Raw genomic sequence first — 19,057 nt, forward strand, 5'->3', positions numbered from 1 at the left:
TGGGGTATGTGAACTTTTGATCAGGGTCATTTGGATGTTTTTGGTTGTCATTAAGATTTAAAAAGAGAAAACACAGTAGTTTGACAATAAATGGCTTTACCCAACCAATAACCATGAGTGGAGAAAAAGTTTTTTTGTTATCATTCATATTCTCTGAAACCAGGCCAAGAAAGGAAAAATTCTGCCGGGGTATGTAAACTTTAGAGCACAACTGTATGTGAAGTACTGCAGAGCAGAGCTATGTGTAATTCCCAACACCTTTAACAATGATCATCTCACAGCAGTCAGTTTATGTAAAGGTGAGTGCAGTAAGAGCTATGTGTCATTACCAACACCTCTTGCAGCTTTCATCTCAGGGCTCTTTCAGCTCTGCTCTACTCCAATTCCCCCACATTAGCTGCCATGAGATGACAACTGAAAGAGGTGTTTACAATGACACATAGCTCAGCTCTACTCTACATTAGGTGCAAAAATCACAGAGAGAACAGGGAGGTGTGTTGTTACATGTCTTAAAGGAGAAAGAATACACTAAGCTTCTCTAAGAGCGTGTTTGTTGTTCTCCTGTATGACGCCTGCTTTTTATGATTGGTCAACGTAATGCAGACGAAAAAGTAACCGATGAATCTCTGCTAATGTCCACTTAGTGTAAGTGAAAATTAGAATGAGTCAGTACTTCTCTGTTGTCTTTTTCATGCAGGGGAAAATGTACACATACCCCTAGAATCATAGAATGATAGAATGCTAGAGTTGGAGGGGACTTCCAGGGTCATCATGTCTAACCCCCTGGGGCTCAATGCAGGATTCACTAAAGCATCTCTGACAGATGTCTATCCAGCCTCTGTTGGAAGACTTCCATTCAAGGAGAACTCTAATCTTTACAAACTAATGTCTCTGCAATAGAAATGAAAAATTTAAAGGCATAAAGTTTTATTCATCTGTTCAACTATTATACCATAATGAGGCCAGTTTAACATGTTAAAACTGATGAAAGGTTCTCCTTAAACACATTGTCACAAAACAGCATACCGCTTGATCTTTTTGCAGAATGCCTGAATCTTTCGGTTATTGTTGCATGATCGTCATTTAAATAACTTTATGATCATTCTTTCACAAATGCATTTTGAGTCACGGCCTTCTCATATTTCTAAACTAGAAAAGGATGACAACATTATTGTTCCATTGTAAAGAGTTTAACAAAAACCTTACCTCTCTCCATTCCTTGTTTCCAATACCTTGTGTATACAATACACATACTGCAACAGGATAAAAAAGAAAATAGTTTATTAACGTCAGTATATTATGTGACATGTAAATAGTAATAAGTCCAAATCTCCTGTTTATATTAAAGATAATAGTAAATATGCCATGCAAACCCCATAATATGATTTATTTCTCCCGGTAACATTAAATATTTCTAGTTAATACTGAGTGGCAGCCCTGATTTTACAAATGGCCATCGCTGATCTTGCTTCCAGTTATGTCTGTCTGTTACTCCGCTGGTATACACGGACATTACTTTTACATGTTCTTGCTGTAAGGTAATTTGTTTTCCTTACTCCATTCACATAGAACTAGGAGGAAATCTAGTGAGTCACTACCTACCTCAGCTTTGCCCTAGAAATCTAGACTATCCTGTCAGCTGTAATTTGGCCTGCTGTGTGAGCTACAATAGTTGAGCACTGCGACAAATGTTTCCTTTTTTGAACATTGGAAATGTCAAGCTTTGCTTAAAGGTCACAGCGACGAAAATGTTTAATTGTACTGGTAGAACCCCTAGCAAAGTATGCCCAACATTTAACATTTTCCTTGAAATATCAGATCTGTATTTACACTCTTATATTAACGGAGCTTTAAAATACTATGGGACAGGGGCACAAGTCAGAACTCACTAAGTATCTGGTTAAAATGCAATTTTCTGACAACTAAAATTGACTTCACGTTACAAGGCTGCAGGATTACAGTACGTTTAGTGAAAAAATACTATAAATAAAAAGGCTTGTTCTACTTCTAGTAATAAGTAATCATATGACAAAGCGGTATTCTTATCTTAAAAAATGATGGCATATTGCTATGATATGCTATTGCTTTATGATTAAGCTGGTTGATCCGCTATCAGAATTTTCTACCATTGACCTGTATATCTATAGCGGCTGTACATACCGGTGTATAATCATGGTAACAGACAATAAACAAATAAACCCCATGTAGTCTGGCCATAGTCATACTCCCGTCATATTTCTATCTATCCACTACTTCTTGGATACAAAGTTGGATACATATAGCAGGGAGCTTGACAGCATAAATGTATAAATTGGCACTTCAGCTATAGGCTCAATACAGTAAGAAATTGATTTAGCTTCCATTTAGGATGGATTTTAGAAATTAAAAAAATGTCTGTGAAGGTGTATATAGCTTTTAAATAACTAATGCTGCTATTGTACCAGAAACCAGGGCAATAAAAAACTCCAATATTAGAGTCGGTCTGCATCAATTCACCTCTTACCTGATGGCAACCAAAGCTCTCCTTTTGATTAGCCGATCTCATGCGTCATCATGGTTGTGTTATGACGTATATGTGACAACGCACCGGACGGGCTGATCAAAAGAAGAGCTGCGGATGCCATCAGGTAGGAGGCAGTTTTCAGGAGGCGGTAATCTGTGGTCTAGCGGCCACATGTTACTGACATGGCCGATGGACGGGGTCCTACAAATCAATTCACACCAACTCTAACCAATTTTTTTATGCATTTAAGAGAGAAATATCAATATTAATGAAGAGGATCAGTCACCAAGAACACACTTTATAGGATGCTCAAAAGCCATAAGACAAAGTAAAAAGGAAGGGCTTCTAATTCTCTTGTTTTACATTCACGTTTCACAAAACTAAGCACATAAAACCTACACAATGCGATCCAGTTTTACACAACACTTTACACGGTGAGTGGTTAGTCACCAAGTAACAATAGAAGTAACTACAATATAGTATATTAAAATTAATCTTTTATTTTAGACATGATAAAAAACAAATAAAAAGGAAAAAGGTACCAAAAAATAGGGAAGACAAATGAAGCCTTTTTTATATAACAAGCTTGATTGGTGAATATAAAAGACACTACAAATGGGTCATAGACATCCTTCAATTATTAACCATGAAGATCCTTATACTAAAAACATTTTTATTCAACACCTCAAAGTCACATGAGATTGATACTAGCAGCATGTAATATAGCAGTAGCAGCATGTAATATTAATAAAGTGCTTAAGTGCATATAGATCTTACAAATAATCCAATCTAACATGCCATCCTACTCAAATCCATATCAAATGCATGTGGCACTTCTAAATCAGGTGAGCTTAATGAGGTATATAAGTAGCAGCATATAGTATAGGTATCAGTAAAGTGCTTTAGTGCATGCAAACCGCAGCATAAATCATAAATATGGCATACAACCTTATCAAATGTGAGCTACTGCTTTCTAGGTCACTGGCACATTATATGGTGGTAGACAAAAGGAGACCCAGATGGTGTCAAATAGTCACCTGCTTTGTGTAGCACGCTCCAATATAAAGGCTCCTGCTTCCTGCCCCGAAGCGCACGTTTCGCCTAGTTTCTTCGGGAGGCGTGTCAAGATGGAGGGCGTGTAGGTTTAAATAGCACAAAGGACCGATTGGGAAGGGGGAGGATCTAGGTGACGATGACTAGAAGGATCAGTGGCGTGTGCACAGGTCAAAGCCGATACATAATAAAGAGTCCTCAGACCTGCGGTCAAGTGCTGGATGACCGCAGCATAAATCATAAATATGGCATACAACCTTATCAAATGTGAGCTAATGCTTTCTAGGTCACTGGCACATTATATGGTGGTAGACAAAAGGAGACCCCGATGGTGTCAAATAGTCACCTGTTTTGTGTAGCACGCACCAATATGTGTAGGTTTAAATAGCACAAAGGACCAATCAGGAGTGGGAAGGGGGAGGATCTTCATTTCATCTAGACACATTTACGGCAATAAAAGATATACATTTATTTGCCCGTAAACTAGTTCTGAAGAAAATCCATCACAAATCAGATATTTATGATATGTTTCCTTCATTGGAAGAACGTGAGGCATTGGCCGTTTTACAATCCTTGGTGGATAAAAGCTCCACTGAAGTAAGTACTTTCCCCACACATTTGGTGGGTCAACCTAAAAAATCTCCTGCACTTTCCCTTGTACCAGCAGTGGAAATTTTCACAAAAATGGTCTCACGTGACATTGAAAATTTGGCTCTTGAATCTAGACCCCTTTCTAATCTCAGTTTCAGAGAGAGGAGGGCAGTGGAGGAATTAACACAATGGCATGACGTGGTCTTCAAAATGGCCGACAAGGGAGGAAACATTGTAGTGTGGCCTAACTTAATGTATGAAAAACAAGCTAACAAATTATTGAGTGACCGCAAATGCTACAAACAGTTGACCTTTAATCCTACAATCAAATTACACTCTGAACTTTTAGACATCTTGTCGGCCGCTTTTGAGGACCACGTCATTCCTAAAAAATTGATTCACTTATACAAGAATTTGCATCTTAAATTGGCCACATTATATCTTATTCCCAAAATTCACAAAGACATATTGGACAGTCCTGGAAGACCAATAGTCTCTGGGAATGAAAGTTTATGCAAAACTAAATGCAAAATAGTGGATCATTATCTTAAACCTATGGTTTCTGAATTGCCATCTTAAGTCAAAGATACCACTATGGTTCTACGTCGTCTTAACAACATACATCTCAACGAAAATATGTTGATTGTAATAGCAGATGTAGAGGTGTTATACACCTCTATAAGACATGGTGATGGCCTCATGGCAGTCTCCTGGTTTCTCCGGTCCAGCAATATTGATAAATCTTTGTCAAATTTGATTCTTACTTTGTTGGAATTTATTTTAACACATAATGTGTTCACTTTTAACAAAAAAAACTTTTTACAGTTACAGGGGACTGCCATGGGGCATCCTGTGCCCCTTCTTACGCCAATTTATTTATGGGCTACTGGGAACGTGAGATACTACAAGACGGATCAAGAACCGGTATTGATAAAGTACACAATTGGCTTCGTTACATTGACAATCTAATCTTTATTTGGGAAGGCTCTAGCCAAGAACTAAAAATGTTTATGGATGGTTTGAATTGTAATGATTATAACATCAAACTTACTGTACTTACAAATTTGGCAGGACTACGGAATTTTGGGACATCTCCATTACAACGAACCCCGATGGACAATTATCTACAACATTGTTCCGTAAATCAACGGCTACAAACTCCTTGCTCCACGCATCATCCTCACATCTACATTCCACCATAAACGGAATTCCAGTGGGACAATTCCTACGCATCAAAAGAATCTGCTCTAATGAAGACCAATTTGAGCAACAATCTCGTGACCTCTCTGAACGTTTTAAAGAAAGGGGATACAGCCATCGTGTTATCAAGAAGGGCTATCAACGAAGGGCTGTCAAAATGACCTCTAGAAATTCTCTTTTATATAAAAAACAACTCAGCAAAAATCAAACAATAGTTGACAATCAGGTACGTCTGATTACCAACTACCATAGCCAATGGGCAAAATTTAAAGATATCATCAAAATGCATTGGAATGTTCTTTCCACTGACCCCATTCTTAAACAGATTCTACCCAGCACTCCATCAATTGTGGCTAAACGCTCTCGCAATTTGGGCGATATACTAGTCCATAGTCACTACGAACCTAAAATGTATACAGAATCCAAGGACCGATACGTGTTTTTCCTTGTGGGCTTTGTAAAGCCTGTGGAAACTTAATAAGAATCAAGAATTTTAAAAATCATTATGGCTCCAAATCTTTTGAAATCAGTCATCATATTACCTGTACGACTAAAGGTGTTATCTACCTAGCGGAGTGTCCCTGCAATAAGATCTATGTGGGACTTACAAGTAGTGTTGAGCATTCCGATACTGTAATATCGGGTATCGGCCGATATTCGCGGTATCGGAATTCCGATACTTAATTCCGATACTTTTACAATATCGGATACCGGAATCGGAAGTTCCCATAATGCCTGCGCTCTGCAGTGTCTGTGAAGGATGACAAGTTGGATGGCAGCGCGATCCAGCCTGTCATCAGAATGCCATCCCAGCGGGGGAGAATTCTCCTGATTGTTTAAAAGCCGGCGGGCGGTATAAAGCCGCCGGCTTTTAAACAATCACACAGCTCCATACTGCTTCCCCGCAGCCTCCGACCCCGATCCTCCGCTCCCCTCGCCACCTCCCATCCCGATCGTAAGTTAGGACCGGGCGGGGAGCGCAGCACCAAGGAGCGGGGAGTGAAGGACCCGGGCGGGGAAGCCGGCAGTGAAAAGACTTCACCGCCGGCTTTCCCGTTCTGTGCTGCGCTTTCCCGCCGGTTATTTCAAATGAACAGCTGAGGTATCAGGTGATGCCGATCAGCTGTTCATTTGAAGTCGCCGCGGTGCCCTCAGAGGGTTCATGTGAGTTCATGCTTGACTGCATGAACTCACATGAACTTTCCCACGGCCGCACAGGTCAGCCTCACCTCCCAGACCCGTCATGATTAGTGTGTGTGCGGGGTGTGTGTGCGGGTGTGCGATGTCTGCGAGTGTGTGCGCGGTGTCTGTGCGATGTGTGCGGGGTGTGTGTGCGGGGTGTGTGTGCGGGGTGTCTGTGCGATGTGTGCGGGTGTGTGCGGTGTCTGTGCGGGTGTGTGCATGCAGGCAGACATAGGCCGATGTGACACTACTACTCCCATCGGCCTATGTCTGTCCCCCGTCCACTCCTGCCAGCAGGATCAGCTCGATGGGAGCAGTAGTTCCCATCAGCCTGATCCTGCTATTTAAATTGCCCTACTGTGTCCCCAATAAATGTTAAATACACGTCATTGGTGGCCAGTGGTTACCTACAATAAATTAGTTCATACATTACCTGTCCCCGCCGATCGCCACCTAAAATAAAGTAAAAAATAAAAAACTACACCTATACTCACCTAGACACCTAATTCCCCGAAGCCATCGATCTCCTGTAATAAAATATAAAATAATAAACCACAACCTTATCCTTACCCCTCCGTAGCAGTCCACGAGTGTCCCACGAAGATCTCCAGTTCAGAGCAGCCACATAGAATGTGACCGCTCTGAACCGCTGCCGCCGCTAGAATGACGGGGCCGTAAGGGTTCACCGGAGTTCAGGCAGCGCTGCTCCGGTTAGCTCCTTTACGGCCCTGCTGTATCGTGAGAAATTCCCACGGTACAGCAGTGCCGTAAAGGAGGTCTCCGGAGCTGCGCTGCCTGAATGCACTCCGGTGACCTCAGTCAGTAGCTCCCGCTGCCGGGAGCGGACGTGTTCCCGGCAGCGTGAGCTTACAGCAGCCATGCACAGCTGTCACCATCTCCAGATGTGACAGCTGTGCATGGGAGATCAGCGCAGGAACGTGGACAGGTAACTATTATTTTTAGTAAACTAAGAATTAAATAAAATTGTGTGTTTTATTTCAAATAAATTATTTTTTTCTGGGTGTAGTGTGTTTTTTCTTTTTAACACTTTGTAGGTTAGTAATGGGGGTGTCTTATAGACGCCCATCATTACTAACCTGGGCTTCATGGCAGCTGGCGCTGACATGAACCCCACCACTATTACCCCCTGCCACCGCACTAGGGCAGCGTGGAAGAGCGAGGCTAAGTGCCAGAGTTGGCGCATCCTATGGATGCGCCATTTCTGGGGCGGCTGACGACTGGTGTTTCTAGCCTGGGAGGGGGCCAATATTCATGGCACCCTTTCTGGGCTATTAATATCAGCCCCCAGCTGTCTGCCTAGCCTTTGCTAGCTATTAAAATAGGGGGGACCCCACGTCATTTTTTTTGGGGGGGTCCCCCATTTTAATAGCTAGTAAAGGCTAGGTATTCAGCTGGAGGCTGATATTAGTAGCCTGGAAAGCTCCGTGGGTTTTACCCCCTTCCCAGGCTTCAAACATCTGCCCCAGCCGTCTGCTTAACCTCCGCTAGAGACTAAAATTATGGGGGATCCCACGCCATTTTTTTTTAAAAATAAATCCTTTATTTTAACACTAAATGACATTTGAGGAGTTAATAAAGATGCAGTCCCTAAATTATTATTTATTTTTTAATTAATTTTTCCCAAAACTTTTGACGTGGGCTTCGCCATATTTTTGTATGCCAGCCAGGTACAGCATCCAGCTTCTATGAACGCGCCATTTTCCGGGGCGGCTGCGGACTGCAATTTTCAGCGGGGGGGGGGGCAGAAAGCTTGGGCCTCCCTGCGCTGCAGATTCCATCCCCCAGCTGCCTAGTTGTACCTGGCTGGACAGAAAAATAGGGAGAAGCTCCACGTTTTTTTTTTTTTTTAATTATTTCATGAAATTCATGGAATAATTAAGAAAAAAAGGGTTTCCCTATATTGTTGTGTCCAAACAGGTACAAATAGGCAGCTGGTGGTTGGGGGCAGCCCGTTCCTGCCTGCTGTACCTGGCTGGACCCAAATATAGTGCAAAGCCCCACGTCAATTTTTTTTTAATTATTTCAGGAAATTCATGAAATAATTAAAAAAAAATTATGTGGGGCTTCGCCCTATTTTTGTGTCCAGCCAGGTACAACAAGGCAGCTGGGGGCTGGAATCCGCAGCGCAGGGAGGCCCAAGCTTTCTGGGCCCCACCCGCTGCAAATTGCAGTCCGCAGCCGCCCCGGAAAATGGCGCGTTCATAGAAGCGCCATCTTCTGGCGCTGTACCCAACTCATCCAGGGCCCTGGTGCGGTGGCTCACTGGGTAATAAAGGGGTTAAGGCCAGCTTGGCATTATCAGCTGGCCCTAAGCCCGAAATTCATGGGGTCACGCCAATATTAGACATGACCACCATGAATTTCTAGTAAAGTATTTAAAAAAACACAAACACCCAGAAAAAAGTCCTTTAATTGAAATAAAGACACAATTCTTTATTGTTCTAAATTAAACCATACTTACAGTCACGCCCATTCCAGCTGAAGCCAACGATCTCCTGCAATAAAAGTAAAATAATAAAGCAACCTCATCCTTACCTTTCCATGGTTCCCAGGACAGCTTCAGCTCTGCTACATCGAGATGACAGGCTGGACCGCAGCAGAACGCTGCCATCCAGCTTGTCATCCCGCAGACACTGAGAAGCGCAGGCATGCTTGCGCTCCTCAGTGTCTCGCTGTGACGGCATAAAGATGAGCCGAGGTCATGTCCAATGAACTCAGCTCACCTCATGCACGTCACTGACAGCGTGGGAAAATTCTCCTGCACTCAGCGCTTCAGCGTGAGAATTCTCCCACGCTGTCAGTGACGTGCATGAGGTGCGCCGAGTTCATTGGACATGACCTCACCTCATGCACGTCACTGACAGCGTGGGAAAATTCTCACGCTGAAGCGCTGAGTGCAGGAGAATTCTCCCACGCTGTCAGTGACGTACATGAGGTGAGCCGAGTTCATTGTCGGCTCATCTGGATGCCGTCACAGCCAGACACTGAGGAGTGGAAGTATGCCTGCGCTTCTCAGTGTCTGCGGGATGACAGGCTGGATGGCAGCGTTCTGCTGCGGTCCAGCCTGTCATCTCGATGTAGCAGAGCTGGAGCCGTCGTGGGAGCCATGGAAAGGTAAGGATGAGGTTGCTTTATTATTTTTCTTTTATTGCAGGAGATCGTTGGCTTCAGCTGGAATGGGCGTGATGGTAAGTATGGTTTAATTTAGAACAATAAAGAATTGTGTGTTTATTTCAATTAAAGGACTTTTTTCTGGGTGTTTGTGTTTTTTTTAAATACTTTACTAGAAATTCATGGTGGTCATGTCTAATATTGGCGTGACCCCATGAATTTCGGGCTTAGGGCCAGCTGATAATGCCAAGCTGGCCTTAACCCCTTTATTACCCAGTGAGCCACCGCACCAGGGCCCTGGATGAGTTGGGTACAGCGCCAGAAGATGGCGCTTCTATGAACGCGCCATTTTCCGGGGCGGCTGCGGACTGCAATTTGCAGCGGGTGGGGCCCAGAAAGCTTGGGCCTCCCTGCGCTGCAGATTCCAGCCCCCAGCTGCCTAGTTGTACCTGGCTGGACACAAAAATAGGGCGAAGCTCCACGTTTTTTTTTTTTAAATTCATGAAATTCATGGAATAATTAAGAAAAAAAGGGCTTCCCTATATTGTTGTGTCCGGCTAGGTACAAATAGGCAGCTGGTGGTTGGGGGCAGCCCGTTCCTGCCTGCTGTACCTGACTGGACACAAATATAGGGCGAAGCCCCACGTCAATTTTTTTTAATTATTTCATGAATTTCCTGAAATGATTTAAAAAAAATTGACGTGGGGCTTCGCACTATATTTGTGTCCAGCCAGGTACAGCAGGCAGGAACGGGCTGCCCCCAACCACCAGCTGCCTATTTGTACCTGGTTGGACACAACAATATAGGGAAGCCCTTTTTTTCTTAATTATTTCATGAATTTCATGAAATAATTAAAAAAAAAAAATACGTGAAGCTTCTCCCTATTTTTGTGTCCAGCCAGGTACAACTAGGCAGCTGGGGGATGGAATCTGCAGCGCAGGGAGGCCCAAGCTTTCTGCCCCCCCCGCTGAAAATTGCAGTCCGCAGCCACCCCGGAAAATGGCGCGTTCATAGAAGCTGGATGCTGTACCTGGCTGGCATACAAAAATATGGCGAAGCCCACGTCAAAAGTTTTGGGAAAAATTAATTAAAAAATAAATAATTTAGGGACTGCACCTTTATTAACTCCTCAAATGTCATTTAGTGTTAAAATAAAGGATTTATTTTAAAAAAAATTGACGTGGGGCTTCGCCCTATATTTGTGTCCAGCCAGGTACAGCAGGCAGGAACAGGCTGCCCCCAACCACCAGCTGCCTATTTGTACCTGGCCGGACACAACAATATAGGGAAGCCCTTTTTTAAAAAAATTATTTCATGAAATAATTAAAAAAAAATTGACGTGGGGCTTCGTCCTATATTTGTGTCCAGCCAGGTACAGCAGGCAGGAACAGGCTGCCCCCAACCACCAGCTGCCTATTTGTACCTGGCCGGACACAACAATATAGGGAAGCCCTTTTTTAAAAAAATTATTTCATGAAATAATTAAAAAAAAATTGACGTGGGGCTTCGCACTATATTTGTGTCCAGCCAGGTACAGCAGGCAGGAATGGGCTGCCCCCAACCACCAGCTGCCTATTTGTACCTGGTTGGACACAACAATATAGGGAAGCCCTTTTTTTCTTAATTATTCCATGAATTTCATGAAATAATTTAAAAAAAAAATGCGTGGGGCTTCGCCCTATTTTTTGTGCCCAGCCAGATACAACTAGGCAGCTGGGGGCTGGAATCCGCAGCGCAGGGAGACCCAAGCTTTCTGGGCCACCCCCGCTGCAAATTGCAGTCCGCAGCCGCCCCAGAAAATGGCGCGTTCATAGAAGCGCCATCTTCTGGCGCTGTACCCAACTCATCCAGGGCCCTGGTGCGGTGGCTCACTGGGTATAAAGGGGTTAAGGCCAGCTTGGCATTATCAGCTGGCCCTAAGCCCAAAATTCATGGGGTCACGCCAATATTAGACATGACCACAATGAATTTCTAGTAAAGTATTTAAAAAAACACAACACCCAGAAAAAAGTCCTTTAATTGAAATAAACACACAATTCTTTATTGTTCTAAATTAAACCATACTTACCACCACGCCATTTCCAGCTGAAGCCAACGATCTCCTGCAATAAAAGTAAAATAATAAAGCAACATCATCCTTACCTTTCCATGGCTCCCACGACACATCAGCTCTGCTACATCGAGATGACAGGCTGGACCGCAGCAGAACGCTGCCATCCATCCTGTCATCCCGCAGACACTGAGAAGCGCAGGCATACTTCCACTCCTCAGTGTCTGGCTGTGACGGCATCCAGATGAGCCGAGGTCATGTCCAATGAACTCAGCTCACCTCATGTACGTCACTGACAGCGTGGGAAAATTCTCCTGCACTCAGCACTTCAGCGTGAGAATTTTCCCACGCTGTCAGTGACGTGCATGAGGTGAGCTGAGTTCATTGGACATGAACTCGGCTCATCTGGATGACGTCACAGAGAGACACTGAGGAGCGCAAGCATGCCTGCGCTTCTCAGTGTCTGCGGGATGACAGGCTGGATGGCAGCTTTCTGCTGTGGTCCAGCCTGTCATCTCGATGTAGCAGAGCTGGAGCCGTCGTGGGAGCCATGGAAAGGTAAGGATGAGGTTGCTTTATTATTTTTCTTTTATTGCAGGAGATCGTTGGCTTCAGCTGGAATGGGCGTGATGGTAAGTATGGTTTAATTTAGAACAATAAAGAATTGTGTCTTTATTTCAATTAAAGGACTTTACTCTGGGTGTTTGTGTTTTCTTTTAACTTTGACTATGGGGTTAGTAATGGGGGTGTCTTATAGACGCCTCTCCATTACTAACCTGGGCTTGATGTCAGCTGGCATTATAAGCTGACATCAACCCCAACCCTATTACCCCCTGCCACCGCACCAGGGCAGCGTGGAAGAGCGAGGCTAAGTGCCAGAATTGGCGCATCCTATGGATGCGCCATTTCTGGGGCGGCTGACGGCTGGTGTTTCTAGCCTGGGAGGGGGCCAATATTCATGGCACCCTTCCTGGGCTATTAATATCAGCCCCCAGCTGTCTGCCTAGCCTGTGCTAGCTATTAAATTAGGGGGGACCCCACGTTATTTTTTGGGGGGGTTCCCCCATTTTAATAGCTAGTAAAGGCTAGGTATTCAGCTGGGGGCTGATATTAGTAGCCTGGGAAGCTCCGTGGGTATTACCCCCTTCCCAGGCTTCAAACATTTGCCCCAGCTGTCTGCTTAACCTCCGCTAGAGCCTAAAATTAAGGGGAACCCCACGCCAATTTTTTTTAAAATAAATCCTTTATTTTAACACTAAATGACAAGTACAGTAATCAACACTGTCACTGTACTTCATATATATGTGACTGACATGTTTCTATCTATCTAATCTATGTGTGAAGCTCTATTCTTTCTGTTATAAATTGTCGGGTACCGCTGCTGAATTGCCGGCCGGCTTTTTTAAAGAGACGGTGCACGAAAACACTAATATTTTTTTTAATAAATCCTTTACACTAAATGACAAGTACAGTAAGCAACACTGTCACTGTACTTCATATATATGTGACTGACATGTTTCTATCTATCTAATCTATGTGTGAAGCTCTATTCTTTCTGTTGTAAATTGTCGGGTACCGGTGTATGCCGCTGATGAATTGCCGGCTTTTCATGTCATTCTACATTATTCTTAGTTGTTTTACTTCATGTAGAATTAACCTACAAGGAAAGAAAGGGTTTATTTTCATTCCGATATTTGTGTCCCATTGACTTGCATTGGTTTCCGGTATCGGAATCGGCGATATCCGATACTTTTTGGGTATCGGCCCGATCCAATCCGATACGATATTTCCTGATATCGGAAGGTATCGCTCAACACTACTTACAAGCAGAGAACTTAAGGTAAGGACGAGGGAGCATTGTTTAGATATTGAGAAGGCCAAAACTAACATCGATGACTCCACTTTTAAAACAATACCGAAACATTTTAAGAGATACCATAAATGCAACCCTCACTTATTAAAAATCAGACGCATTGATGTAGTCACAATGGGTCTTCGGGGTGGAGATCTCAATAAAAAATTGACTAAATGCGAAAGTAGGTGGATCTACCGTTTGGGTTCTTTAGCTCCCCAAGGCTTGAATGAAGGCTTCGGTTTTGGAGTTTTTCTATAGTTGTGATATAGGGCTGAGATTTTGAAACATGATTTTGGTGGGTATTTAGGTGTTTTTAAGCTTGAGATTTTAACATTTTATTTATTTATAGTTATTTTCTAGTTTATTGGTACCGTGGACCTGTAAATGTTGGTGAAGATTAAAGTGGTGACGCCTTGTTTGACAGTCAAAGCCTATTAAAGAAATCTTATTATAATGAAGAAGTTTCCGTTGGATCGTCATTTTATGAAGACCTACACTCCCTGACAAAAGTTATGTCACTTATCCATGTTATGCAAATCAAAGCTTATAACCTGACGTTAAATTCATCCATTGGTTTTATAAATTACTCTTTTGAAAGCTGAAACCCTCCCAAATTTGGTTTAGGTTAAGAAAATAAATTGGTATCAATGCTGAAATATTGATCATTTAATGAACACAGAATGGTCAAATTTTGGCAAGACAAAAGTTTTGTCGCCTGGTCATATAATGCACCCAATCCTAGTTTACATCCTCACTAGTGCTCAGTAAATGATCTGTTAATTAGTGGGTGTGTATAAAAAGAAACCCAGCACCCCAGTCCTTCACTTGAACTGCAACTTGAGCTCTGACAACATGCCAAAAATCCACCCTGCGACCAAAGCCTTGATTATCAAGAGGCTGCAGACCAGATCCACAGCAGAGGTGGCTGGCACCTTTAATGTGTCTCAGCGTCAAGTACAAAGAATTAAAAAAAGATTTGAAGAGACTGGAGATGTGTTTGAAAAGCCCAGATCCGGCAGACGCCGCAAGACAACTGCTCAGGAGGAATGTTTGTTGGTTAGAAAATCCAAAGCAAGCCCCTCTTACACTGCAGCAGAGCTCCAACAGACCTGGTCACCTCAAGTCCCTGTGTCAACTAGAACAGTTGGTAGGATTCTGTCTCAAAATGGCCTCCATGGTTGAATCAGTGCCCAGAAGCCAGCACTAAACAAAAGGAAAATAAAAAACCGTGTGGCATTTGCAAAGTCCCACAGCCTGCTAAACAGATGGATGCTGGAAAAGTGGTAGAAGGTGGATTTCTCTGATGAATCTTCAGTAGAATTACACCACAGCCGCCGCAAATACTGCAGGAGACCTACTGGAGCCCGTATGGATCCAAAATACACCCAGAAAACAGATAAATTTGGTGGTGGAAAGATCATGGTCTGGGGTTACATTCAGTATGGGGGTGTGCGAAACATTTGCAAGGTGGAAGGCAATATCAATAGCCTAAAATATCAAGAAGTATTAGCTACCTCTTACATCCCAAATCATAAAAGGGGTCAAATTCTGTAGCAGGATGGTGCTCCATCTCATACATCCATCTCTACAACAAAGTTCCTCCAGGCAAAAAAGATCAAGGTGCTCAAGGACTGGCCAGCCCAGTCACCAGACATGAACATCGTTGAGCATGTTTGGGGTAGAATGAAAGAGGAAGCTTGGAAGACAAAACCAAAGAATCTAGATGAACTCTGGGAGGCATGCAAGACTGCATTCTTTGCTATTCCTGATGACTTCATTAATAAATTGTATGAGTCATTGTTGAACCGCTTTATAGCCTGTGCCGTATTTGTGCGCACAAGGCTGTAACCCCCGGTTCAGTGAGGGCTCCGGCGCTGATTATTACAGCTGACATGTGCCCGCAACAGCCGCGGGTGGAATTGCGGCCACCTGCGGCTGTTAGCATGTTAAATGCCGCTGTCAATCTCTGACAGCAGCATTTAACTTGCGCAAACCGGATGCACGTCACTTACCTCGCCCATCGGCGACCCCGTCACATGATCGCGGGTCACCGATGGGTTGGCATGACAACCCTGGGTCTGCAGCAGACTCCAGTGGTTGTCATGAGCTGGTCGATATGAGCGCCACATAGTGGTCGGCACTCATAGCACAGGACCATTTCTGCTGCATAGAGGTGATCTGCTGATCATCTCTATGTAGCAGAGGCGATCAGACAAGTGCTGCTTCTAGTCTCCTATGGAGACTATAGAAGCAAGCAAAAAGTGAAAAAAATAATATTTTTAAAAATATTTAAAACATTTAAATCACCCCCCTTTCACCCCATTCAAAATAAAATTTAAAAAAAAACACATACAGATATTTGGTATCGCCGCGTTCAGAATCTCCCGATCTATCAATATAAAAAAATAATTAATCCGATCGGTAAACGGCGTAACAAAAAAAAAATTCTAAACGTCAGAATTATGTTTTTTGGTCTCCGCAACATTGCAATAAAATGCAATAACGGGCGATCAAAACATCGGATCTACCCCAAAACGGTATGAATAAAAACTTCAGCTCGGTGCGCAAAAAATAAGCCCTCACCCAGCCCCAGATCCCGAAAAATGGAAACGCTACAGGTCTTGGAAAATGGCATCTTTTTTTTTTTTTTAGCAAACTTTGGATTTTTTTTTCACCACTTAAATAAAAAAGAACCTATACATTTTTGGTGTATACAAACTAGTAATGACCTGGAGAATAAGAATGGCAGGTCAGTTTTAGCATTCAGTGAACGTGGTAAAAAAAAATAAAAAAAAACATCTGTGGTATTGCACTTTTTTTGCAATTTCACCGCACTTGGAATTTTTTTTCCGTTTTCCCGTACACGATATGGTAAAACTAGTAAAGGCGTTGAAAAGTAAAACTTGTCGCGCAAAAAAATAAGCCCTCACACGGCCATATTGACCAAAAAATAAAAACGCTATGGCTCTGGGAACAAGGGGAGCAAAAAACAAAAATGCAAAAACGGAAAATCCCAGGGTTGCTAAAGGGTTAAGCTCATGGAAGTCACACAAAATATTAAATATGACCCTGATAGCACCACAACTTCATTCACCAATGTTATGCAACATATATTTGTATTTTAAGATAATTATTTTTTTGAATATCATATTACTTTCTGTGGGCGACAAAACTTTTGTCTTGCCAAAATCTGACCATTCTGTGTTCATTAAATTATCAATATTTCAGCATTGATGCCAATTTATTTCCTTAACCTAAACCAAATTTGGGAGTGTTTCAGCTTTCAAAAGAGTAATTTATAAAACCAATGGATGAATTTAACGTCAGGTTATAAGCTTTTATTTACATAACATGGAAAAGCGACATAACTTCTGTCAGGGAGTGTATGACAGCAGTGACAATTATGATGGACCCTGTTTTCTTAAAGGATAATTCGCTTTTCAGTTGGGCACTGTTTTATTTATTATTTTAGGCTCCGGCACTTTAAATTATTCTGATGGCTATAATATGTTAGTATATTATATTAGCACTATATATTGATCATTGTTTTACACTTATCATCAATTCACTAATTATGCACTGGCACTTTAATATATCACTTACATTTTTATATATATACACACATACACACACACACAGTACAGACCAAAAGTTTGGGCACATTCTCATTTAAAGATTTTTCTGTATTTTCATGACTATGAAAATTGTGCATTCACACTGAAGGCATCAAAGCTATGAATTAACACATGTGGAATTATATACTTAACAAAAAAGTGTGAAACAACTGAAAATATGTCTTATATTCTAGGTTCTTCAAAGTAGCCACCTTTTGCTTTGATGACAGCTTTGCACACTCTTGGCATTCTCTTGATGAGCTTCAAGAGGTAGTCACCGGAAATGGTTTTCACTTCACAGGTGTGCCCTGTCAGGTTTAATAAGTGGGATTTCTTGCCTTATAAATGGGGTTGGGACCATCAGTTGTGTTGTGCAGAAGTCTGGTGGATAAACAGCTGATAGTCCTACTGAACAGACTGTTAGAATTTATATTATGGCAAGAAAAAAGCAGCCAAGTAAAGAAAAACGAGTGGCCATCATTACTTTAAGAAATGAAGGTCAGTCAGTCCGAAAAATTGGGCAAACTTTGAAAGTGTCCCCAAGTGCAGTTGCAAAAACCATCAAGCGCTACAAAGAAACTGGCTCACATGAGGACCGCCCCAGGAAAGGAAGACCAAGAGTCACCTCTCCTTGTGAGGATAAGAGTATCCGAGTCACCAGCCTCAGAAATCGCAGGTTAACAGCAGCTCAGATTAGAGACCAGGTCAATGCCACACAGAGTTCTAGCAGCAGACACATCTCTTCAACAACTGTTAAGAGGAGACTTTGTGCAGCAGGCCTTCATGGTAAAATAGCTGCTAGGAAACCACTGCTAAGGACAGGCAACAAGCAGAAGAGACTTGTTTGGGCTAAAGAACACAAGGAATGGACATTAGACCAGTGGAAATCTGTGCTTTGGTCTGATGAGTCCAAATTTGAGATCTTTGGATCCAACCACCGTGTCTTTGTGCGACGCAGAAAAGGTGAACGGATGGACTCTACATGCCTGGTTCCCACCGTGAAGCATGGAGGAGGAGGAGGTGTGATGGTGCTTTGCTGGTGACACTGTTGGGGATTTATTCAAAATTGAAGGCATACTGAACCAGCATGGCTACCACAGCATCTTGCAGCGGCATACTATTCCATCCGGTTTGCGTTTAGTTGGACCATCATTTATTTTTCAACAGGACAATGACCCCAAACACACCTCCAGGCTGTGTAAGGGCTATTTGACCAAGAGGGGGAGTGATGGGGTGCTACGCCAGATGACCTGGCCTCCACAGTCACCAGACCTGAAAGCAATCGAAATGGTTTGGGGTGAGCTGGACCGCAGAGTGAAGGCAAAAGGGCCAACAAGTGCTAAGCATCTCTGGGAACTCCTTCAAGATTGTTGGAAGACCATTTCCGGTAACTACCTCTTGAAGCTCATCAAGAGAATGACAAGAGTGTGCAAAGCAGTCATCAAAGCAAAGGTGGCTACTTTGAAGAACCTAGAATATAAGACATATTTTCAATTGCTTCACACTTTTTTGTTAAGTATATAATTACACATGTGTTAATTCATAGTTTTGATGCCTTCAGTGTGAATGTACAATTTTCAGTCAAGAAAATACAGAAAAATCTTTAAATGAGAAGGTTTGTCCAAACTTTTGGTCTGTACTGTATATATACACAATTATTTCTATTGGATATAAATTATTTTCTCTGACATATTTATTATGGTTCAGGGTTTCCGTTTCACTTTTTTATAGACACTTTTTCAATTCATTCATTTAGACATTGGCACCTTTATATTAAATTAAATTGTTATATCTGCATACTGTGTATATATACATCGGATATTGTGCTTTCAGCACATTTAATATACTTTAGGATTCTTATGGCATGACAATACCT

General features: G+C 42.5%; 1 protein-coding gene across 2 annotated transcripts in view; it reads right to left on the reverse strand.

Moving 5' to 3' along the window:
* Positions 1-19,057, reverse strand: part of CPNE8 (copine 8) — a 372,256-nt gene that overhangs the window by 215,995 nt on the left and 137,204 nt on the right. The window contains exon 3 of one of the 2 annotated variants that reach the window (XM_073652158.1): positions 1,207-1,253. The exons of the other annotated variant lie outside the window; for it this stretch is intronic. Coding sequence (XP_073508259.1) covers positions 1,207-1,253 — 47 coding nt within the window. The remainder of the gene's footprint in view (positions 1-1,206; positions 1,254-19,057) is intronic. 2 annotated transcript variants of the gene reach the window in all.

The sequence above is a fragment of the Phyllobates terribilis genome, unplaced genomic scaffold, assembly GCF_046119375.1.
Source record: "Phyllobates terribilis strain yellow unplaced genomic scaffold, ASM4611937v1 Scaffold_11__3_contigs__length_659146591, whole genome shotgun sequence".
In the NCBI taxonomy this organism is placed as follows: domain Eukaryota; kingdom Metazoa; phylum Chordata; class Amphibia; order Anura; family Dendrobatidae; genus Phyllobates; species Phyllobates terribilis.